The following is a 23,415-nucleotide window of genomic DNA, read 5'->3' as shown; positions in this document are numbered from 1 at the left end:
TTTGTGTTCGTCGAGATGTCCTTGAAGCTTGGTTTCGGATGTCAATGCGTCATGCCAACATGGATACGGTGCCCTGTCAACTCACCGTTCTCACCCGGATTGCGCGCTCTTTGTTGGCATCAAGACTCATGACTGCCACGAGCCACAGCCACACGCTGACATGCGCCATTTCTTGGCTTCGTTCGCTTCCGTGCTGCTGCGATTGGGAGCTGTCTCACCGTCAACCTGGTCTTCGCGGAGCCGTCGGCCCTCGTATCCCAGGATGTCGTTATCGAGTGGTTTAACCGCGTCAACCTCAGGCCGTGATCCCCGTCTTGCCAATCCCAATTCCGGGGTGATTGCTTCGGCATTGCCATGTTTCCATGGACCGTGGTCGGCAAAGGATGATATATATCTGGACCGATGCCTGACCTGCTCCAACTACTGCTGACGAGCACCTGTCGTACGCTCTTTGCCGGAAGTCACTCGTGCGACTGCTCACAATGTTTCAGCTCTCCACCCGAGCCATCCTGCTCGGATGCATGACTACTGCACAGCTCGTTGCCGCCAGCGGACCACCGGACTTTTCGACTTACCAATACTCAGATGCACCACCAATCGACTTTGAATCAAGCTACGACTTCTGCGTCGTCGGCGGAGGGACCGCCGGCTTGGTTCTCGGAAACCGTCTCACCGAGAGCGGCAAATTCAATGTCATCGTCTTCGAAGCGGGTCCGACTCCAGACTCCGTGGTAAGTTGAGACCCCCACTCAGCCAGTCAGCTCGCATCATGTATCGATGCATGCATTTAGAGCACGGCTGATCATTCGGTATTCAGCCAACGTCTTTGACTGCCGGTGGAAACCAATTCCTTCTCAATGGGGGTCGAAGCTTGATCGACTACAACTTCGTCACAGTGCCGCAGCCCGGTTTGAAGAACCGCACGCTGAACTACCACCGCGGTCGATGCTTGGGCGGCAGCAGCGCTACCAATGGCCTGTACTACGGCCTCGGAAGCACGGGAGTCTACGATCAATGGGAGGCCGATGGCAACCCAGGATGGAATGCGTAAGTCGTTGATGCGAGGATGCTGTCTCTCGAACTGCGCCAGGTTCAAGCAGTCTGTCTTGATGTGTCACCTTTCCGATCATCGCCGCTGACTCCTCCGCGTTACGGTGCTCAGGTCTACCATCTTTTCCGCAGCAAAGCAGGGTACCGTCTTTGTTGGCAACCCGAAGAACAGCAACGACCCTACATACATGACCTGGAACCCGGACAACTACGGCACAGAAGGACCTCTCAAGATCGGTTTCCAAGGCTATGTTCCAGCCTCCAACCCTGGTTTCATGAACGCCACCGCCGCAATCGGCATCCCCGGTGCAAGACCAGAATGGCGGCAGTCCAATTGGTGTTAAGCAAGGAACGATGACCCTCGATGAGAATTTCGAGCGTGTGTCCTCCTACGATTCCTACTACCAGGCATCCAAGGATCGAAAGAATCTCAACGTTCGCGGTTCAGCAACTGTTGTACGGATCATCTTCGACGAGGCGACCATCGGGACGGACGAAGCTCATGCTGTCGGAGTGACCTTCGTCGAGGCAGGCATCTTCCACAACATCTCTTGCTCGAACGAGGTTATCGTGTCGGCGGGCGCTTTCCACAGTCCTTTCCTCCTCAAGCAATCTGGTATCGGGCCGCAAGACGAGCTGGACAAGTACGGCATTCCGGTAGTCGTGGTAAGAAAGCCGTCCGAGGTTGTCTCTCGGGCTATGCCAGCAGGCCCCAGGTCGCCCTCGTACCCTATCCGAATTATCGCTAACCCTTCTGCCCTTCTGTTTTAGGCTAACGAGAACGTCGGACACCACATGCAAGATCACACCTCATTCAGTGTCATCTACTCTGTCAAGCCAGAGTTCGCTGACATCGCCAGCACGACTGACATGGTAAGGCTAACTCGCTTGCCTGTCTTGAGAGCTCGCATGCTGATCACAATCGCCAGGTCAACGATCTCACTGTGCTCAATGAGGAACAACGAAAGTTCTACAGCACCGCCGACCCATTCGAGAAGGCAAAGAGCAAGTGGTCTGCACCATCGGGCTGCACAAACGCATTCCAGGAGATCTCCAACGATGAACTCAAGCAGATCGGCGCCGGTGCCGTGGTCGATGCAGGTTTCCTCCATCAAGCCCACAACGAGATCCTCTACGAGAGCGTGTGGTATCCACAAGCTTTCAACGAGTACGGACAACCTCTGAGGAACACATCATACATCTCCTTGACCGTGTCGAACCTCGCGGCTTTGTCAAAGGGCAGTGTTACCGTAGGCAGCAACTCTGCACTCTCTGATCCGGTCATCAATCCGAACTACCTCAACGAGACTGCCGACCAAGCTATGGCAGTCCAAGGTGTCAAGTACCTACGACAAATCGGCGAGCACCCAGCCTGGAAGCAATGGGTCCAAGAGGAGGTGTCACCAGGTCCAGCCGTCCAGAGTGACGAGGATATTTTGGAGTACGCCCGAACCTCCATCATTCCCAACTGGCACGCATCGAGCACTTGCCGCATGCTTCCCAAGGAGAAGGGTGGCGTCGTCGACAACAAGCTCCGCGTGTATGGGACAAAGGGTCTTCGTGTCTGCGATGTGTCCACCTTTGGTCGCTTGCCGGACGTGAACCTGGTGGGCCCAGTTTATGCTGTCGCCGAGCGTGGTTCGCAGATCATTCGTGAAGAATATGGAGACTTGTGAGAACAGGATACTATCGATCGAGCCGTACCTGTCAAGGCGCCGAGGATTTCTTTGTGAGAAGTGGGGGTAATTGGATGCGAAGATGTTTATTTTGTCATAAAAGTCATCTCGACTGTATTTGATCGCTGAGACTATGTCAAGATCACACACTTTGGACCATGTCCCAGAACAATACCGATCGTTTAAGGAGTGTGACGCATGCAGGACACTGTCGAGTCACCATTCGATGCTTCCGGTCTCAAACTCAATGAATCGCATCAACCTTTGCCATTCGATAGTGACTACCGAGCTCATCGGTGACTTCCCCATCCTGCCTCTCAAGCCTTCACACAGGCCCAGTAAGTCGCCCAAGCAGTCGTACTATTCCCATTCCACTCAGCGAACTTCTCCACCGCGAATCCATTCTCCGCCGCCAACTCCTCAACTCTCTTCCCGGGCTCAACCAACTCATACAGCTCACACCCATCCACAATCCCCGGCATGACCGGCACAGGCGTCTGCTCAGGCGTGTACTTCGTGCCGAACTCTGGCTGAACGGGTGGAGTAAACTCATACCACGGAGTGTCGATGCAGACAGGCACGTAGGCTTGCAGTCCAAAGCAGGTTTGTCCGACGGAAGGGTTCCAGCGATAGAATTGGGTGACGGTGAAGTTGCCGAAGACTTTGGCGATGGAGAGGCAGGTGTCGCCTGACTGGACGGTGTAGAAGGCGGTGCAGTCGGAGGGACGGACAGTACAGACCTGTAAGATGGGTTAGACTCGATGAAGAGGTTTGATTGGGATGAGAAGGAACATACGCAGCCGGCGCTGTTGGAGCAGTATTCAGTGCAGTTGGACTGACGGGCCGAGAGAGAGGAAGAAGTAGTGTCAAGAGTGCCGGCGTAGGCTTCGGGCATGGCAAAGGGAGTAGCGGATGCTATGGCTACAAGAGTAGCAAGGGAGAAGATGGAGAACTGCATGTTGTTGGACTGCGGTGTGTTGTAGCTGGATGAGAAATGAAGTGGTTGTGTCGTGGGTGATTGTTCAGGACGACATGGTCCGCTATTTTATAGAAGGCCAACGTCGTCGCTCATGACGATGCGAGAATCCTTCGAAGGCAGGTACCGTCAACAATTCCTTTGCTTGATCCACATCTAGGCCGTCCCATTCAAGCCCAAGGCAGCTCGATTTTAGGTAACGCTGGCGGTCCGAATGGGGTAATAAATCCTGAAGGATCAGCATGCCGCCTATTTCCACGGAAGATGCGGCAACTTGTGAGTCTCAATCCACATATGGCCAGGCAGTGAGCCAGGTATGCATATAGAAGTTCTATTCTTGTTGCATTTTCCTGCAGGCCACCGGTGTGGCGATCTGCAAAACTTGAGCCGAAGGATTCACGATCCACAAATTTGGTCGGCACCGAATGGTCCCTGCAGTCGGTGACGGCAGCGTACCGACGGTCCCACCCTAGGATCATCTCTATCGTCGTACTCCCAGGCAATGCTGTGTGTTGTGAGGCCCTGTTGGCAATTGGCGAATCGTCATTTGTATGTGGCCTCTCACAAAGCCCACTCGTTCCTATCATCAGCAGCAGTAATGAACGGCTCATCGATTTGCTTGACAGCCATTTCACTGCAGAGTACACTATTCACCAGGTCAGCATGGTTTTCGTTGTAAGGGCGAACGGACGTCTCACCAAGCTCCAGCGACCAAACCATCCAACTCTCTGACCATACCCTCTCTCCTCTTCCCCAAAGCGACACCTCGTCCAATCTCCTTCTGCAGTTCTCGAATCCTCTTACTCTTCCCCATACCCGCAGCATGCATGACCATCTCACCCAAACAGTCCGCATGGAACGCATGCTGACAAGGGAACACAAAGAACTGCCTCATCAACAACGGCAGTCGACACTTCCAGCACCTCTCGCCTGGCTCGACAATCGCGTATCGCTGATCGAGAGCTTTGATGTCGTCCTTGATGTGTTTTGCCGTGGATGCCGACTCGTCCATCTCCCGTTTCAGGTCGTCGATCTGTCGACTGTAGTCTTCCAGCGCCGCGCATATTTCCTCTTTGAAGTCGTCGATGACGATGAAGTCCGGGAAGAAAGGTATGAGATCTTCAATGCGAAGAAGCTCGCAGCGGCGTAGGAACTCGATGGCGGATTTGATGCCTTTATTTTGTCCGATGACTTTCTTCGCGACTTTCAACCAAAGTTTCTTGCGAAGTGTGTCGTCGGTGCCAGCGCGATCGGCAACCGAGGCGGCGAGTTCGACTTCGTCGTATTTTAGCGCAAGGTCGACCGCAGAGGCGTATTGCTGCATCGTTTCGTAAACGTGCACGGCAGACTGGACGCGCTTGTGTGCGATGCAGAGGCGTAGTGCGAAGTCGGCGTCGTAGAATTGGTCGTGGTTTCGGGCTTGGGTTTCAAGGTAGGTGAGGAGGGCAGATTCATCTCGGGTGGGGTGGGCGGCATACATGGAGATGAGCGTGTTGTGGACGGCCGGCTCGGTGGAAAGGAGATGATCGATGCAAAAGCGGAGGTATAGGATTGCTTGATTGTCTCTGAGGGAGACGGACGAGCCGGCGGTCTTGTTGTAGTTGAGGAGAGCGGGAATGATCTTTTTGGTGTCAAGGTTGGCCTGACGTTTGAGGACGTCGATGAGATCAACGGAGACGTGAGCCATTAGGACAGTACTGTAGCGGTAGAACATCTCGGGGTCCGTCTGCTTCTTGAGCACAGACATCGCTTCCGTCCATCGTTCTCGGTTCACCCAGTATGAGAGGACGTAGTTGTAGTCTTCGACAACATTGGCGTAGAAGAGAAGTTCTTCTTCTCTTCCGTGAGCACTGATGATCTCGTAGGCTGTCTTACGGTCCAAGTCGGACTTGTGCTTGGTGACAAAATCTTGGTATTCTTTCCGCGAAACAGGCAACTGCCTCTCGGTATCGCTTGATGTGGTGCCTGATCCATCCGCAGTGAGCTCGGCTCGGGTCGAAATCGTGTCGTCCAGCTGGTTTAGCTTGGCCATGTACAGCTCAAGCAGCCAACTAGCAAGCATCATACGCTGCATAATTGCACTTTTCTTGAGTATTGACAATTTCACAGTGAGATATTTTCGAAGCGCATCTTGCTCGCCTTTGTCGATGAAGCCAAGCGCAACGTCCTCGAAGGCCTTCGTGCTCTTTCCAAAGACCAATGCAGCTTCCGCATACTTGCCTAGCGACATCAAGTGATCTCCGGTCATCGATGCGACAGCGTCCCTCTGCTCGGCAGTCTTGGCGTATTTCTGTGCAGCATCGTATTGGCCCTGCTTGAGCATGATCTTCCAGACATCTCTCGCTTCGTCAGTCACAACGATTTCGAAAATCTCTTGGGCCGTGAATAGCCAAAATGTGTTCTTCTGTTGATCAGCGAAAAGACCAAGATTCGCACTGGTCTCGAGGATCTGCTGGCTATACACAACTGTATCGTCCAAGCGATTGGTCGCAGTCAAAGTGCCCTCCACGAGCGCAAGCATGTGAAACTGTGTCAGGACCATCGAGGAAATGGGCGGCTGTGTTGCACGGCTTCTACCGCCAGCTGTTTGTATTGCCGGCATTTTTGATCGTGGAAAGGACTTTGACTCGCGGAAGACCTGCTTTCCAAGCGACACCAGATCCGGCACTGAGGTAGTGAGGTTACCGTGGAATATACCCTGCGCACTCAGCCATGCATATGCTCGCTCCATGCTTTGCCCCTCTAATGAAGACGACAGCGCATCTGGAGAATCCGGCGATACAGCCAGGCAGGAAGGAGAGATTCCGCCAGTCCGATCCACTTCGTGCACGGTCGGAACTTCGCTTTCAAAGAGCTTGGTGTATATTGATCCATTGGACTCGTATCCTCTTCCACCTGTCCTCCCAACGAAATGTAGCAACTTTTGAGGCGTGGCTACCAGCACTCGCCGTGTCTCAGGTCTGGTAGACACCACATCTGCGAACAGTCCCACCACTGGCCCGTCCTGCGGGCTGTATACCGTTCTGAAGTACTTCTCTTGATTCCTGTAGAACTCCGCATTCGGCTCGATATATGTCTCGTACACATGTCCATCCGCGCTCCCGATCAAAATTTCCCGAGTCGATGCTGTCGGCTCTGACGGATTCCAAGCGATGCTCTCTATTTGTACACCTTTTGGGAACTTCCCTAACGCCTTGGGTTGCCGTGATTGTGTATGGAGGTAGTAGTTCTCTCCGGAAGTGGTCGAGATGAGTAGATGCGATGCTGACGGATCGAGGAATAGCTTGCGAATGACGCCGATTTCTGCTGGCCGTTTAGGGAGGTCGATATCGTCAATGTCTTCGGGTCGCTCGAGATCAAATCGTAGTATTCGGCCGGTAGAGAGAGCGAGGACGAGAACATTGTTTGCGACTGCTGCTGCTACGAAGTCGGCCGAGATATCAAAGCGCATCTGCACCTTCTGCACGTCGAAGATGGGAAGTTGAGAGTCATCTTGCGCGCCGGCAATGTAGCCACCGGTCGCTTCGAGCGCCATGGCATTTTCTGTGGTCGCTTCCGAGGAAAATATGGTTGTTGTTTGATATGGAAAGACATGTCGTTGCTTGGTCGTGAGCTCAAGCTTGCTGACGCGCCTGGTCTGGGCTGGGCACCACCACAGCTTTGACCTCATCTGCTTGATCTCCCTCCTTCACCATCACACTGCACACACACATCATTCATCGGACAAGTTGTCGCTTGCCAGTGTCGCGTTATCATGGCAGATGTGTCTTCACGTCTATCTCTTCGCCGCCAGCTGGAGATATTCGACGACGGCGAGATCTTCGCACGCCTATTGACATGGTCCGAGATAGAGGTGGACTCTCGTCTGAAGTCGACGATCTTCTCCACAAAGTCTTCTCCATGTTCAGTTACCGCGATGCTTCAGCGACCTGGTCATCTGGAGTCCAATCGGCGATGCCTCATGACCTCACCGGCTACCCATTCGGAAAGCTGTGCGACCTTTGGGCGACCTCGTATTCTGGAAGCTCGCAGCCTGGTCAAGCTCGATCTCCTCCAACGCCTGTTACTGCATCCTTGGAAAAAGAAACCATCGTCCGCCTTGTGAAAGCGAGACCCGGAGTTTTCGCGCAACGCAACAATCGCCAGCTGGTCCAGACGTGTCTCAAGAGGTCGTCGATAGACTTGTCAATGGTCAGGGCTACTACTGTAAAGTGGGCGAACGCAGATACGTCGGCGCGTGGTACGGCCAGATCATCTCCTCGTCGGACACTCAGGACCAAGGCAGCTGCGAGGGTGAAGTTTGAGATACAAATTATTTCCTGCGCACAGGTATAGTGCTAATTGGCAGGGTCTAGGTCGCGAGATGCGGAGTTAGTCGCCTGCTTGTCGAGAACTCAATCCATGCCCTGGCAGGTGGCAAAGATTCTTCGAGCTGATATTCGCGGGCAAAGGCTTCATAGGGCGGGCACTAATGCCTCTGTGCAGGATATGGCCTGTCGAAGAGAGGAGGCGTCATGTGCGTGTGTTGGTGCTTGGACTCCTTCCTCGCGAGCTCACGAGGCGCTGGGAGGACATATAAGGCCAGTCCTGATGCTTCTGCTGAGAAAATGAATCTGGCCACTCGGTTTCAACTTCATCAATCGCTCCCTCGCTGGCTCCCGAACAAACCAAGATCGCTCAGCTCCTCCGATATCTTCGACATACTTCGGAGCATCTCCGAGCAGCCAAGTGAGCGAAATCACGCTCGACTTCTCTTAGGTACCCACATACTGACGATGTCATCAGGATGGTCAAAGTCACTCTTCTCGGTCTGCTGTTCAGCGCCGTCGCACTCGTGGAAGCAATGCCAAAGCAGAGTCCGCCAGAGCGGAGTCCAAACGAGCAGTCGGTAAGCCTCCGTTTGCCTCTTCTCTCTGTGCGATCAAGAGACTTCTTGCTTACCGTACCATCCTGCGATTCCAGGTCAAGATGTTTAGCAAGCGCATATACCAGAGCGCGTGTCACAAATCGTACAAATGCGACCATCAATCCGACTGCGCTGGACCAGAGAAAATGGACATCGTGCCCGACGGGTGCCCGAAGTGCTATGCAAAATTTCTGTGCGGCGCCGACGGGAAAACCATACCGAATACGCTTCAGGGCTACTGGTGCCTGGGGAGTGACGACGATTTCTGCTTCTGAGTTGCTATCATGCTCAAACTTGGCTGGGAGGCATCCGACGGCGATCGATGGACGGAGAGCACGCCACTTCAAGCAACTGAAGGATGCCACATTGTCGGCGAAGGCAGAGAGAATCGGCTCATGAAATCACAGCATTGGTGTGTTTGATACGTCTCCGTTATAATATAGTCGTGCTTTCAATCATTGTGCACACGAGACACTTGCGTTCCAAGCCTCTGTGACAGTTTCTGGTTCCGCTCATTGGTCTCGCACATTTGCAGTCACCACTCTGTAAGCGACGCCCTTGGTCGCTGGCCTGCAAATAGGTCGCGAATGCCAAGACTTGAACGATCAATCTGAACTTCGACCTCATCTCCTTCGCTCCCGTCCTTCACCATCACCGACTGCTCATCATCAGAATACCGTAGCTTGCCGACCTCGCATATACGCGACCGGACAGCCACGACGACAATCCATGCATCTCTTCCACTCGTGCTTGAGAAACTGGCCAAGGATGGCGATATCTTCGCACGCGCACTTGCGTTGTCTTTGTCAACAACAAGGTGGAACAAGGGGATGTGCAGGTTGAGCTACGTTGTGCATTCGACTCTGTACACGTAGGTTATGCTTCTACTCGACAAGCGCTTTATCGGATTGAAAAGAGACCACCGCTTTTCTAATGGAGCTCACATGCCGTACAGCAGAAATTCAAAGTCCTTGCGCCAGACACAAACTCCGGTCCGTCATCTTACGGCAAAGCGCCTCCCGTCGATCATACCCTGCGGACATCTGGATCACCATGCCGGATACACTCTTGCCAGCTCCATCTTATCAAGATCCGCGACAACCACGACCACCACGACCTGGCTGACCATGTACTCCGCCACGGCGGCCGCGGCCTTCCTGGTGATTTGGCCCTCTCTGGCCTCCGCGGCCATCTCTACCAGTCTCCGTGTGTCCGCCGTAACCACCATATCCGCCGCGTCCTTGATGGTCGTTGCGTCCGCCATGTCCTCCGTATCGTCCACCGCCGCGAGCACGAGCTGGCGCTACGAACTTGTCCTCCAGGCCGTCGCCGAACTTTGCGTACCACTCGGGAGAGTGAAACACTGGACCCGAGATGGTCTTCTTCCCTTCGCCGATAAGCTTCGCCTTCTTGGCTGCGCGATCGTACGGCTTCTTGAGGAGATACAATTCCATGGTGGCCGTGGCATCTTCGACTGGCGTGTGGCCATCTTGCTGGATTGAGCGACCTAGATACGCGGCTGCACACGTTTGAAGGCCAGGATTGTGTCCTCGTCCGGATGAGTACATCTGCTGAGTGTCGACCACCTCTGAAGCGCCTTTGAAGGGGTCCAGGTGCTGGAACGCGGCCATGTCTCCCTTGGCGGCATGCATAATCACTGGTCGATCCCTCATGATTTCTGCAAACATCTTCTCCGCCATCTTCGCTGTCGACAGCACCATTCTCGGGCTTAATATGGTGGAAATCGACTCCGCAACCCTTGGTGTGGCTTGGGAACGCGAGTGTGACTTTGGGCTTGTGCGGGTAAGACACCATGACCTCGAGAACGATCTCATTCTTGATGTTGACAGCAGCAGCCCATCCAAGGCGCGTGTATTGCGTCTTCGATCCGTCGTAACGCGTGTGTCCGAACTCGATGTCCAGCGCCAGAGGCTCACCTGGGAGTAATCGGTCAAGGCGTGGGGGTACCTGGCGCGCTTTGCCCCCCGCCCTGCTCGGTCCATTGGGCGCATTGAATGGAGAGGGAGGTCGCACGATGACTGGTGTCACGGCAGGAGCGCGCGCAGCTACGGAGCCGCTGGTACCGCAAGCTGGGGCCTTCGTACGGGTCTCGACATCTTCGAACAGTGCTGAGCCGCTATCAGTAGGTGTGCGCTCGGCGATTGATCTATCGCTACGGGAGACATACCAGGACCTATGTTGCTTCCGACTGTCAATCTGGCTGCGCAGGTGTACTTTGGGTCGTTCTGGTGTAAAAAGTTGTGGTTGGCTGCGTGGTTGGTGAAAGCAGTATCGAGGCTTGATGCAGAGGATGATTAGAGAAGGGAGTTGACGACGGAAAGGTTGCGGACGAGCGGACGAGATCGGCTTCAACATGTTCCGCCGGCCGGCCCGCGCTGCATTCACGAGCACGTTGCGAGAGACTACACCTCGCATGGCCCACCCGCAGCATTGGCTTTGTTCGGATCCCGGACCGGCGGCTGGCTGGCAAGGGCGACGCAAGTCAAGACGTTGTTCGGTGTCGAGATCGTGCCAAGGAGGACTGCACGATGCCAGGGTGCTTTTATCGTGCGGGCAGACTCGTCTGCGGAGTTCCTGGCCGTCCTGGCTGTTGTTCGTGGGTCTGGTGCGAAGGACAGCAGACTTGGACTGGCAGTTCGGCAGCGGAAAGATATGACCGCCGTCTCCGGTCAGCTCAGTCTATGAAGTCGATATAGGGCGATGGGCACACTGGAAACGTATACTGTAAGACATGACGATGTGTATATGACTGCTGATTTCGAACAGAACGTGGCACGATGAAGTACATTCTTCACGAGAATGATGGAAGCGGCTCAAGAAAAGGTCAAGCTTCCCAGTACAGGCGAAACGGAACATCACTCCTGACATGTTTGCCATCCAGGAGAGCGGGCATGATCTAGGCAATTTTGATCCTTGTCGCACCTTCAACCTCTGCGGGACAGCAATCGTGAGGCTCTCGACCTCATGGCTTGCTCTGTTCCACGAATCGAAATATGCCGAGACATTCCACACTTACACCATCAGCGCCGTGTTCGAAGCATACTCTTACCGAAGACGACGAATGGTCGACACAGCCTCACCTTCAGGACCTCTGTTGAGTATACGGACATAGAGAGGTACAGAGAGAGCTGACTTGTCGTGAAATGTTTCATGCATTCGTCGTTCATACTGCTAACACTGCCAATATCTTCCCGGCACTTGCTTCATGTTGTCGAGATCTCAACAGTTCCCGTTCCCACAGATCGGCCTATCGCCAATCAAGGTCTCCAAAATCCCCGAACCACAAAGGACGAGCCCGCAAAGTCATATCTCGGAACTTCAAAGAAATCCAAAATTCATGGGTCTTCAGCAAATCCGTTCCCGGAAATTCAAGAACGCCCGCAAAACTCCAAATCAGTTAAACAAGTTTCCTGCCCTCTTCTCCTTGATACGCGAACCGTGCCTCCAGGATCTCATTCGAAGCGCCGAATTTTATTCTTCCAGCTCGTTCTTCTTCCCTCCGCGACCGCGACCACGCCGCTGCCCTCCCCTGGCCGGACGAACGAAAGCCTCGCCGGCCCAGTCTTGCTCGCCTCTAGTTGCAGTCGCATTCGGGGCACGCTCTTGGAGGGCCCCGCGACCATTGCCCATGCCACGACCACCACGCGATCTATGGTTGTGTCGACCACGGTCGCCGTTGCGGGTATGGGCTGATGTTGTCGGCAGGCCATTCGCCTCAAGCTTCGCCTTCTCTGCCGCGCGGTCGTACGGGCGCTTGAGGAGGTAGAGCTCCATCGTAGTAGCTGCATCTTCGGTTGGAGTGTGCACGCCTCCCACCTGAATTGTGCGTTGGAGGACCTCACTGGCAACGTCCTTCAGGGATCGACGCTCGCCACGATCGGAATACAAGAGCTGCGTGTCCTGGATGGTAGCGTGGACGAAAGGGGTTTCGTATTCGAAGGCGGCTGTATCCCCACTTTGGTCGCGCATGACTACCGGACGATCCTTGAAGATCTCCGCCAGCCACTTCTCGACGGTACTTGCATGTACCGCACCGTTCTTGAAGAGGAGGTCCTTCTTGCCTACACCGAATTCCGGGAGTCCTCTTCTCTTCTCCGCGCCCTCCTCGTTGTCGTACACCACAAAGGTGTCCAAGATACTCTCTCCCTTGGTGTTGACCACGGCGACCCACGCGAGGCGCTGCTTCCACTTCACGGCTCCCTCCCTTAACACGATCTGGAATTCGCCGTCGAAGCCGACTGGTTCTCCTGGGACTAAGCGATCCATGCGTGGACGGACTTGTTGAGCTTTGCAGTTGCCCCTGCCACGGGCGTTCGGCTGCTGGAATGGGGACGAAGGGCGAGGCGGGCCGTTGGTGGCGTTGTTGTTGTTGTTCGACATCATTGTCGACGTGCGCTTGGTTGAGAGAGTGATGAGGGTGTCTTGATAGGCTCGATCGTAGGATGTGCTGGTGAGATTGCTTTGATCGGAGAAGCGTGGTGTGGAGGAAGAGGAAGAAGGATTCAAGGTGCAGAAGTGGTGTTTTTGATCTCAGTTGGGACCTGCAATCAACACATTCACGACACTCGTCACATTTAGCATTCACCAGAACAACGGACTAGTCCGGCACCCGACTTTCTGCCGTTCACGAACACCTCAGGAACCCGTCCGGCTGAAGGAGAGTCCCCTCGACGGGGCCCCGGGCCAGAGCCAACAAAGGCCTTGTCCAGATCGATAATGCTTTCATCGGGGCTGCTAGTCGAGCTGGGCTGGGATTGCTTTGTTGGAAATCTGTGGCCAAAAGTTCCGCTGAAAAAGGGCGAGAGCCAGCTGGCTGGATTCAGACCCGACCAAGACGAGATCAATCGCTGCTCCACGATAGCAGAGATGCTGTCAGTCATTCTGTTGTGAACGGCGGCTCGGGCTGGCGGGAAGACACACGGATTCTCCATCTCTGTGTAGTGCAGATCCGACTCGGGCGGCAGAGTGGAGTCCGTGGGCCAGACGGTTGTGTATATTGAAGGGAGTAATCTGTGTATATGTGTGATGATGGACGTCAGTCAAAGGCACGCACACACGCAGCCGTGTCGAGGAGCTTAAGAATTAATGCGGACAAGAGAAGGCTCGATCTGGCTCGCGCAAGAGAAGGCAGATCTGCAACAGCACTCCTGAGATTGTTTGTGTTCTCAACCCTGGCATCCTCCCGTCTTGACATAGCAAACTGCTGCTGTCTCACTCCCGCACTGTAGCAATCACATCACTAGATGGGCTTCGTGTTAGATCATCTTCGGTCGTACAGCTGCTCTGCCGTCAGACACTGGTGGCTCGGAAGAAGAAAACAGGAACAAACTCAGCTTTGTCGGTCGAAGAAGGATCCTCAAGTACGAAAGAATAGACCCACATCAGACTGTAGTCATGTCGACATGGCGCAGACTCTACGTTCCGATCACAGTGTGCGCTAACTCAATCATTTTCATTTGTAGTCAGTCAGATCCCCTGACAGCTCAGTATCCGGATCCCGAACGCAAGCTATGACTCCCATCTCCCACTTCCCACCCGGCCACCACTCTCGTCCATCTGAACGAGATCTTAATCACTATATGTCTTCACCGCACCGATAGCAGCAACCAAGACGTCCACCTTGGCCTCCACAGACGCTGTCGAATCGCTGTCCGTCTCTCCCTTACATCCAGAGCAGAGGCTACTGACGCTCTCGCTCTTGACGACCTTGAAGTTGCGCAGGCAGCGCTGAGGGATGATGGTGCCGAACTGGCTGCTGTGGGCACATCGAACAATCGTGTCTTCGATCTTGCAGCAAGACCAGATGGTGCGGTTGATGTGGCACATCGTTGATGATGAGCTGCGGTTGGATGTTGTTGGATCTTTGATGTGGCTCGCTGGACACTTGAAGGGGTGATCACGTGGCTGTGTGATGAGTAGTTGGCGTGAGAGGTGTGACTAGCAAGGAGAGGGCTGTTGAGATCTGCTTAAGAGCAGAGAACGACACAAAGCCTTCGTAATGTAGCAAACCGTGCTTGTCTGATGGATATGTGGGCACAAAGCAGGATGGTTCTGGGAAAGACTGGACATACTCTGCATCCAATTAAGAAGCATCGCGGAAGGTTGTGGTGGAGGGTCCCTTAGTAGGTGCTCGTAGGCTCGAAGACTCTGAGGACGGCACAGTCTCAATCTTGCTCGAGCAGAGACCCACGGGCCGACGGATGAGATGAACCTGCAATAGATCGTCAGTATTCCACGTTGTTCTTCACGCCCGCTCTCAGAACTCACCAAAACGGACCACGGCAGTGATAGCATCACCATCTTGATAAACAGCATCAGGCTGAGAGAGTTTGGTACAGCATGTCTTCGCCCTCCGACACATCATCTCCCATCTCCTCCATATCGTCGCCTCTTTCGTCCTAACTTTTGCAAGGACCATCTCGCTGGCTACGACACCACACAATTCGACGTATGAAACCCCAGAATAGTGTCATCTTCAGTAGCTCTAGCTTTCTTCAACTCGCCGGATATCTCGCCATGATAGAAACTTCTCACGCTGAGCCAGTCGTAAAAGTCCTCCAAGCCTGGACCGCTCGTACGGTCGACTCGGTACGCCTCTCGAGCAGGATACGGCGAAGCGTCAAAGGTCATCCGTAGCTCGCGTCGTCCTCCTGTGTTGTAGTCCGTCACAGCTGCAAAGTTGCCCTTCTCGATGATGACTGTGAATTGTCTTGATAGGAACGCAGCATCCGATAGGAAGAGCTTGGTGTTCCGTTCCAGGCCTTCAGCTCTTCCGGACAAATACATGTCTTTCGGTGCTCTTGAATTCAGCTGCATCTCGAGACGAAAGCTGCCTAGGAGCTTTGGTCTTTTTGAGAGCATGTTGGTGTGCTTGATGTGTCTGAAACGTTCGTCGTCGATGAAGTCCGTTGTGAACGTTGATATGAACTTCCATTGCATAGTCATTGCAATCATCAAGCCTGTGCCTAGCTCGCCGAAAGCGCATAGCTGATGCGCTGTTAGCACGATACGTACAAGGTCATTTATCGACTTACTTCGCCCGTGCCGTCTTGGTAGAATTTGACGAAGAATCCTTAACCATCCGGATGTCTCCATCTTTTGTCACAGATCAGCTCGCGGAGCGCAGGATCCATTCCGTTTTCTCGTGGCGTCCGGTCAATGACCAGACAAGATAGAGCTCCCCATTTTCGGCAATCGATGGTTGTTGTGGGAGAGACGAAACCTTTCCAAGTCAGAAGAGGAGGTGACGTCGACCACGACCTGATCCGAAGGATTCGACTTCAGGCAACAGCATTGGCTGCTCCGGATGAACACGCTACCTAAATGGGTGAGCTGTGTGATATGGTACAAGGATATGTACAGTCTATTGTATCTTCGGCTGGCTTCGAAATCTCCTTACAGCTTGACAGACTTTGCCCTGCCATTCCACACATCCACTGCCGTCGCGAACATTTCCCTTGCTGGTACTTTGCTCTTCAATCTTGCGCACAGCAAGAAGGCACCGCTCAATTTTCGATGCAGACTGTACGTCTCTTCGGGTGGCGGCGCCTGCCTCTCCCTCAGCATCAATCCAATATTTGATCTCACACGATCGGTGATGGTCTGATCTTCAAAGTCGTAGACCTCCGGCGCACTTTCCAAGAATGGTTCCGCGAGCGTCAGGATCGAGTCGACATGTGCTTTCAGCATCTCTGGACCCTCTCGTCCAGTTAGGTATCCAAGCTCGACCGACTTATTCTTGCAAGTCTCTCGGTCTCCCTTCGATGCAGCGATCAAGAGCGCAACGTAAGGCTCCACGAACTTGTCGGGAAAGTCGCGACTGGCGCCGAAGTCGAGGAGTTCGATCTTCTTGGTTGACCGGTTGTAGAGAAAATTGGTCCAGTTCGGGTCGGTCTGCATGAATCGCCACTCCATCAGCTCTCTCAGGCAGAGACGCAAAATTTGTGTGCCGATCCAGTCTCGCTCGTGCTGTTTGAGATCCGGGATCTTGGTCACTCCCTTGCCGTGCATGAACTCTGCTGTGAGGACATCCATTCCTGAAGCCTCGGTGTAGACTTTGGGTACGAGAAAGGTGTCCTTCTCGTCGCCTAAAAGCTCATCTCTGAATCGGATACATGCCTTCGCCTCTCGCTCGTAGTCGCATTCCCAGCCCAATTCGGTCCTGGCGTTGGCAATGGTCTTATCGAGAAACAAGCCTTTCGGTAAGAGATTGCTTGCTGTGAGTAGCAACGACAGGTTGTTCAGATCAGAATCGATGCTATTTCGGACGCCAGGATACTGGATCTTCACAGCCACATCCTTGCCGTTCGAGTTGAGCGTTGCCTTGTGTACTTGACCAATCGATGCGGCGGCGAATGGCTTTTCCTCGAAGTTGGAGAACAGCTCCCTCCATTCTGATCCGAGATTGCTCGTTAGGACTTTGTCACGCTGCCAGGCTGGCATGTAATCGGCGCTGTCCTGCACTCTTTGAAGAATCGTGTTGATCGTTTGCGGCAAGACTTTTGAGTCCTGGAAGCTCACCATCTGACCCATCTTTAATGCCGCACCTCTCATGCGACTCAGCTTTGCCACCAGACGATTCATGTTACCCTCGCTGAGCATCAGACTGCCAGTACCAGTGCCACCAGTTACTCGGCGGAAGCTCTCACCGACAGCGCCAAAGGCCATGCTCGTTGCCAACCCACCGTACTGCCAAAGGCGACCGAATCGGGATGAGGGCACTCTCGATTCGTGCATTTCGTATGGCTTGCTTGCTGGTTCCTCGACGCTGACGCTGCTTGCCTCATCTGCCGTCTCTGCATCGCTCGCAAGCGACGCAGCGAGATCGTGCAGGTCGTCGTCCTTCGACTGTTCTTTCGACTGGTCCTTTGTTGGTATTGCAGCAGTTTCTGCGATGTCCGCTGGTTTCTGCGTTGCCTTCGGCGTTTCTGTCTCCATTTTTGACCACTGCACCATGTCAGGATGCGGCTTGGGTGCCATCTTCTGCCTCTTGCCATATGGATTCTTGAGATCAGGCGCTGATTCGCCCAAGACCCGAGCTACCTTCCGACTATGGAAGATGTCTGTAACGACACCTTCCGGCGGCGTGTCTGCTGACTCTGATGGTGATGGGAATACATCCTGATTCAGCTCTTTCTCGGGTAGCTTTTCTCCCTCTGGGTATCTCTCCGCATGCTCTGGGAGTCTCGAGCTGGAAAGCTTCGACGAGTGCTCTTCGAGATCTGGCGCTCTAGTGTTGGGTCGTTCATTGAAAGTGTCTTGACCTGCGCTTTCCGTTTGCACCGATTCAGCAGGCGGCCTAACCACCTCGCTCTTTGCCTGCTGAATCTCACGCTCTCTCCGGAGGGATGCCAATGAGCCATCGTCGCTCGCTTGTGCTCTAGCTTGATTGATGCCAGAAGCGACTGTGTCTAGACCTAATTCCCTGGCAGCCGCTTGTGCATTTGATGCTGCCTCATCCACACGCTCTTTCACCCAATCATTTCCGCTCGGTTCTCGGCCGCCATAGTCCTGGGGCTGTGGGCTGTCCCTTCGAATCTGTTCCTTCTCATTGAATCGTTTTGCGAGCTCGATCGCCGCTCCGGCGGTCACAGTTACTCGGTCGGTCTGACCTTTGACAGCTTTCGCTAGTCCTGATGTCCTGGTGAACAGTTGCCATTGGTCTCTCCGTATATTGAAGTGGTGTTTGGCGACTGATCCTCCCGCGCTGAAGAGCTTCGCCGCGTCGAGCAGCCTCTTCCCAGCCATTGGCAGTCGATTTCAGTATGGTCACCTCTCGCCGAGGTCGGGATCTGGTATCGGGAGGTCCATGGCAGTCTTTAGACGTACAGATGTACGAGCTTGGAAATGTTTATCGAGAGTGAAGCTCAAGCGTCATTGAAGGCCAACGGCCGGAGCTGGCTCCGTGGCGATATACCTCGTGGCTCTAGCTCGAACTGCACTTCCCAATTTGCACATCATTGGCTTGGGGTGTGCAGATTGAGCGGGAGAGCGAAGATCTGGCAGCTTGTGCGCCTACAGAGCACGGTTCACTGCAATAATATCCATATGGGTCTACACGTCTTGCCATTTCACCTGTACGACTATATAGCGTGAGGTGTCTGCTCACTTAGAGCTACCTGCGATCACATCGGCAAGCCTTTCTTGAGTCCACCTGCGCCAACGGTACCACTGAGTTTGTTACCACCTGAAAGGTATTTTGCACACATGGGCATCCGATTTGGTCTGCATCGCATTGTGACCATCAACGGAAGAACCTGACCGTTCTGCTTAGTCATGCATATGGCTTGACCGCGGACGGACGGGAGGATGGTGCAACTTCTCGTCATCGATACGCATCCTTTCTCGTTACGTCGTGTCAAAGCAAACAGTCCGTCTCCTTGCTACGGACTGTCTTTGATAAAGTCTCTAGGCCAACATTCTTCTGAGTCACGCCTTAAAGGCTCTCCAACAGTGTAAGTTCGAAATTGTCAGGGCTGCACATCTGCCTCAAGCGTGCCAGTGATTCGGAAACAATCGACAATGTCTTCCAATATCAAAGTAACCGAGCTGCCGTCTCAGAGCTCATACCCGACAAGACAAAAAGAACACCATGTCGGCAATCCACCCACTTCCTTCAAGAACCCATGGCCATCATTTCGCGAGTACAGCAAGTGGGAGGTGTTCAAACTCCGCTTTGGCAACAATCCGGACAGGAACTTCGTGCCAGTCCCACAAGGCCACGATGGCACTCGTTCGGACGAGCTGGTGAAGGTGTTGAAGCCTGAGTGGGGCTTGGAGCAGAAAGACAGACTGCGAGCAACGTGGATCGGACACGCCTCTTTTCTGGTTGAGACAGCTGCAGAACCAGGAGCTGAGCGCGGTGTGCGAATCTTGTTCGATCCGTTGTTCAGCGAAAGAACAAGCCCGGTCTCCTTCTTTGGCCCGAAACGATACACTCCGACCCCGTGTTCGCTCGACGAGCTTCCTGACGTCGACGCCATCTGTATCTCCCACGATCACTACGACCATCTGGACTACGCCACCATCATCCATCTCTATCAGCGTCGCAAAGGCCGCATCCACTTCTTCGTAGGTCTTAACGTAAAAGCCTGGTTCACTCAGCACATCGGCTGCGCCTCGAGCGAAGTCACAGAACTAGACTGGTGGGACACTCGCGAACTCCAAGTGGAATGCATCGGCAAGGCGCAACTGACATGCTGTCCCACTCAACACTTCTCAGGCCGCACTGGCTTCGACGCTGGGAATACGTTGTGGTGCTCATGGGCGCTCAAGACAGACAAGCACAATCTGTACTTCGCCGGTGACACAGCGTATCAAGCCAAGGACACGCCATCTGCGTGTCCTATCTTCAAGGAGATCGGAGAAAAGCTGGGACCGTTCGACCTTTCGCTACAGCCGATTGGGTTGTACAGTCCGCCCCAAATCAGCGGAGCAGTGCATGTTACGCCGGAACAGTCTTTGGAGATCCACAAAGAGGTCAAATCAAAGCTCACGATTGGCATGCATTACGGGACTGTCCGTGGTGGTCTGAGCATGGTCTTTGAGGATGTGAGAGTTCCCCCCAGGCGATGGCGTGAGGCGGCGGAGAAAGAAGGCATTTGGTGCGGAGGCGGTGTGGAAGGTGACGGCAGCAAGGTCAACGTCGGAAAAGAAGGTGTTGGACTTTGTCATGTCGGCGAGACTGTCTCAATTTGATGATTGTACCATCTCCATCAAAGTTGGCAAAGTGGTGATCTGGAGGCGGACCAAATTCGTCATGGATTCCATCACGGCTCGGCGCAAGAACTCAACATCAACCAGCCGGGCACCCGGGCACCCGGACCGCACAATTCCACCAAACAAAGGTTGGCTATTGTCTCTTACAGGGGTTGAGTCACCAAAATCCTGGTATGGACCGTGATGGTGACCTTGATGGAGTCGGCTGAGTAAAGCGCGGCTCGCCATTGGATGCAGCGCATACGACCATGCGACTTCACCCCAATGGTGCAATGGCCAACTGCCAGAAATCGGAGTCAATCGCTGTGTCCTGGTAACATTGGCGCGCGTAGATGCGCATAAATTGCGATGCTGAACTCACTGGAAGTCACAAAGGTCAGGAAGCGGCGGACAGTCGATCAAAAAACAGTGGCCAGGGCACGATCGCTGATCTCTCGCGTTCTGACTTAACGAGGGGAGTCGCTTCCCATGATGATGATGATGATGATACGGATCGTGCTGTAGCGAACGCACGGGCATGAACCCGTTTTTCGAGGGTTGTTATCGATCGCTCCGAAGCACGATCACCTAACCGCATTCAGCATCATCTTGGTCGGAGTCCTATGCCCTGGGACAGGTCTACGCGCAGACGACCAGAAGCTCATGGCAGCGACTCTTGATACATCTAAGCTAAGAGCGCTCAAGACCTCATGCGCAACAGGTTCGGCATTTTTAGGCCCTCAAGATCTGAATACTTGCCGAATGATGTGGGCACAGCTCACGGATATTTTGAATCCAAGGCATCCAGAGTGGTATCCTCGATTACCTTTTATCCTCGTAGATCGAAGGCCATCACAGTCATGTCCATCTAGGTGCCGGTCTGCAAACTCACACAATGAACGAAATACGCTCGACATTTCGACATTTCGACATTTTGCGATCTCTCCTTCGTCGCACATCATCACTCAAGATCACGAGCAAACATGCCCAAAGCAAAGAAATCCTCCAAGGCGAACGGCGCTTCGAAGGCCAAACCCCAGAAACAGGCTTCGACTCCTGTGAAGGCGTTGCCAGTTACTTTGCTTTCGGGTTTCTTGGTGGGTTGGGAACGTGAAGTCGAATGAAATCGTTGGCTGACAGATTTCGACAGGGCGCGGGCAAGACCACGCTGTTGCAGCATATCTTGCGAAGTGAACATGGTCTTCGCATCGCTGTAATCGTCAACGATATTGGAGAGTGGGTGGTGCTCTTCCTCAGGCATGAGCAAAGACTGACTTAGACACAGAATCAACGTCGACGCCAACCTCATTCGCGGCACCCATCGCCTGACGAAGACCGAGGAGAAAGTCATCGTAGGCCAGCTCTTCCTCCGACAACAGCCTGCCCCAATAGCACTAACATCGGCCTCTTACAGTCTCTCGCCAACGGCTGCATCTGCTGTACCCTCCGCGGTGATCTCCTCGAAGAACTCGTGCGCCTCTCCGAGCTCGCGTCGTTTGACTACATCATCGTCGAGTCCTCCGGCATCTCCGAACCCGAGCAAGTTGCCGAGACCTTCGACGCCCGGCTCGCAGAGCAGATCTCCGCAATGGGCGACGGACCTGAAGGTCTCGATGCCTCCACGTTGGCGACTCTCAAACGGCTCAAGGATGCCGGCGGTCTGGACAAGTTCGCCCGTCTGGACACCACGTGTACAGTCATTGATGCGTTTACCATGTTCCATGACTTTGAGACAACGGACCTGTTGAGCGCGAGACGGGACGATGTCACGCCAGAGGATGAGAGGACGGTGTCGGATCTGATGGTCGACCAAATTGAGTTCGCGGATGTCATTGTGCTGAACAAGACCGATATGGTGTCTGCTGAGAACCTCTCGCGGGTGCTGGAGCTCATTCGCAAACTCAATCATCGCGCCAAGATCATCAAGAGCAGCTACGGCAAGATCGAGGTCAAGGAGATCGTCAATACGGGCATGTTCAACCTGGAAGTCGCCCAGACCGGGTATGGATGGTTGCAGGACTTGCACGCCATGACTTTGCGAGAAGTGAAGGGCCGCAAGACCGTGACACCTAAACCGGAGACGGAGGAGTACAACGTCAACAACTTCATTTATGTCCGTCGCCGGCCGTTTCATCCACGACGACTGTTTGCTTTGCTGCACGACAAGTTCATCTTGCAGCATCCTTTCGAGGAGGAAGATGAAGAAGAGCAAGGAGACGAAGATGAGGAAATGGACGAAGACGAAGAAGAGGAGGAGGAGGAGGACGAAGATGTCGAGATGGAAGATCCACTTGAACTCCCTGACCCAGCCGTCATTCTCGCCAACAAGAAGGCTCATCCGCTGTTCTCTCGACTCTTCCGTTCGAAAGGAGAATACTTCCTCGCTACTCGTCCTGGTCGTGCAGGTGGTAAGTTTCCCATCCTCACACTTCCTTTCGCTCTTTCATGACGGCCTGCTGACACGGCACAGAATGGTCGCAAGCCGGCGCCATGCTCACTCTCAGCGGCGGACGCCAATGGTTCTGCACCATCCCTCGCTCAGAATGGGAAACGGGCACGAAAGAAATCGACGAGCTGGTCGAGCACGACATCAAAGCCGGCGGCACATTCGGCGATCGAAGGCAAGAACTCGTTTTCATCGGCGAGAAGCTCGATGTGCCTGCCATTGAAGCTACGCTCGACGACTGCCTTCTCAACGACAAAGAATTCAAGCAATGGAAGTCCATCATGATGCGTGGTCAAGGTCCGAACGCTGGTGACAAGGAGGCTTGGGAGAAGAAGGAGGAGGAATTGAACGATTTGTTCGATGATGGCTTTCCTGATTGGGAGGATATCGATGATCATGAGGGACACGATCATACAATCGCGGAGAGGAAGGACTCGCCGCTCGCGAGCTCGCCGCCGACGAAGGGCAAGCATGGGATCAGGAAGGATGGGACTGTCTACTAGATGGGATCACATAGTAATCTCGCGCTTTGGACAATCATTGCCAGGTGACATTGAAGTCATGCTCAAACGCTCCCGTCTGAAGTGCACAGCCACAGTTCTGGTGTCTTTCTTAGATGAGGCGAGCAAACGTCTTGGCCGCC

General features: G+C 53.9%; 10 protein-coding genes across 10 annotated transcripts; 4 read left to right on the top strand and 6 right to left on the bottom strand.

Annotated features, from left to right (window-relative positions):
* Positions 1 to 482: 482 nt before the first annotated feature.
* On the top strand, positions 483 to 2,726 carry MYCGRDRAFT_95038 (uncharacterized protein; the record flags this gene model as incomplete). The annotated part of the gene is made up of 5 exons (XM_003850404.1): positions 483 to 731; positions 818 to 1,047; positions 1,163 to 1,356; positions 1,499 to 1,716; positions 1,980 to 2,726. The coding sequence occupies 5 exons, from the start codon at positions 483 to 485 to the stop codon at positions 2,724 to 2,726; spliced, it is 1,638 nt and encodes a 545-aa protein (XP_003850452.1).
* Positions 2,727 to 3,043: 317 nt separating this feature from the next.
* Positions 3,044 to 3,726, bottom strand: MYCGRDRAFT_110386 (uncharacterized protein; the record flags this gene model as incomplete). The annotated part of the gene is made up of 2 exons (XM_003849916.1): positions 3,044 to 3,466; positions 3,523 to 3,726. 2 exons carry the CDS (start codon positions 3,682 to 3,684, stop codon positions 3,044 to 3,046), a joined length of 585 nt encoding a protein of 194 aa, XP_003849964.1.
* Positions 3,727 to 4,263: 537 nt separating this feature from the next.
* On the bottom strand, positions 4,264 to 7,237 carry MYCGRDRAFT_110385 (uncharacterized protein; the record flags this gene model as incomplete). Its single annotated transcript, XM_003849915.1, has 2 exons — positions 4,264 to 4,348; positions 4,401 to 7,237. The coding sequence occupies 2 exons, from the start codon at positions 7,235 to 7,237 to the stop codon at positions 4,264 to 4,266; spliced, it is 2,922 nt and encodes a 973-aa protein (XP_003849963.1).
* Positions 7,238 to 8,488: 1,251 nt separating this feature from the next.
* MYCGRDRAFT_95035 (uncharacterized protein) lies at positions 8,489 to 8,883 on the top strand (the record flags this gene model as incomplete). Its single annotated transcript, XM_003850405.1, has 2 exons — positions 8,489 to 8,590; positions 8,665 to 8,883. The coding sequence occupies 2 exons, from the start codon at positions 8,489 to 8,491 to the stop codon at positions 8,881 to 8,883; spliced, it is 321 nt and encodes a 106-aa protein (XP_003850453.1).
* A 773-nt stretch (positions 8,884 to 9,656) lies between these two features.
* On the bottom strand, positions 9,657 to 11,060 carry MYCGRDRAFT_95034 (uncharacterized protein; the record flags this gene model as incomplete). Its single annotated transcript, XM_003849914.1, has 5 exons — positions 9,657 to 9,911; positions 9,973 to 10,245; positions 10,295 to 10,737; positions 10,797 to 10,854; positions 11,052 to 11,060. 5 exons carry the CDS (start codon positions 11,058 to 11,060, stop codon positions 9,657 to 9,659), a joined length of 1,038 nt encoding a protein of 345 aa, XP_003849962.1.
* A 1,040-nt stretch (positions 11,061 to 12,100) lies between these two features.
* Positions 12,101 to 13,539, bottom strand: MYCGRDRAFT_110384 (uncharacterized protein; the record flags this gene model as incomplete). The annotated part of the gene is made up of 1 exon (XM_003849913.1): positions 12,101 to 13,539. One exon carries the CDS (start codon positions 13,010 to 13,012, stop codon positions 12,101 to 12,103), a length of 912 nt encoding a protein of 303 aa, XP_003849961.1.
* Positions 13,540 to 14,197: 658 nt separating this feature from the next.
* MYCGRDRAFT_95032 (uncharacterized protein) lies at positions 14,198 to 15,574 on the bottom strand (the record flags this gene model as incomplete). Its single annotated transcript, XM_003849912.1, has 4 exons — positions 14,198 to 14,505; positions 14,820 to 14,840; positions 14,897 to 14,948; positions 15,164 to 15,574. The coding sequence occupies 4 exons, from the start codon at positions 15,572 to 15,574 to the stop codon at positions 14,198 to 14,200; spliced, it is 792 nt and encodes a 263-aa protein (XP_003849960.1).
* A 450-nt stretch (positions 15,575 to 16,024) lies between these two features.
* MYCGRDRAFT_100915 (putative molecular chaperone) lies at positions 16,025 to 18,376 on the bottom strand (the record flags this gene model as incomplete). The annotated part of the gene is made up of 3 exons (XM_003849911.1): positions 16,025 to 17,575; positions 17,672 to 17,964; positions 18,094 to 18,376. 3 exons carry the CDS (start codon positions 18,374 to 18,376, stop codon positions 16,025 to 16,027), a joined length of 2,127 nt encoding a protein of 708 aa, XP_003849959.1.
* A 774-nt stretch (positions 18,377 to 19,150) lies between these two features.
* MYCGRDRAFT_95030 (uncharacterized protein) lies at positions 19,151 to 20,326 on the top strand (the record flags this gene model as incomplete). Its single annotated transcript, XM_003850406.1, has 1 exon — positions 19,151 to 20,326. One exon carries the CDS (start codon positions 19,151 to 19,153, stop codon positions 20,324 to 20,326), a length of 1,176 nt encoding a protein of 391 aa, XP_003850454.1.
* A 964-nt stretch (positions 20,327 to 21,290) lies between these two features.
* MYCGRDRAFT_74569 (uncharacterized protein) lies at positions 21,291 to 23,275 on the top strand (the record flags this gene model as incomplete). Its single annotated transcript, XM_003850407.1, has 5 exons — positions 21,291 to 21,423; positions 21,477 to 21,562; positions 21,612 to 21,678; positions 21,741 to 22,734; positions 22,797 to 23,275. The coding sequence occupies 5 exons, from the start codon at positions 21,310 to 21,312 to the stop codon at positions 23,273 to 23,275; spliced, it is 1,740 nt and encodes a 579-aa protein (XP_003850455.1).
* Between the last annotated feature and the right edge of the window lie 140 nt (positions 23,276 to 23,415).

The sequence above is a fragment of the Zymoseptoria tritici genome, chromosome 8 (assembly GCF_000219625.1).
Source record: "Zymoseptoria tritici IPO323 chromosome 8, whole genome shotgun sequence".
Taxonomy (NCBI): domain Eukaryota; kingdom Fungi; phylum Ascomycota; class Dothideomycetes; order Mycosphaerellales; family Mycosphaerellaceae; genus Zymoseptoria; species Zymoseptoria tritici.
This window is presented reverse-complemented; position numbering and strand designations above follow the sequence as displayed.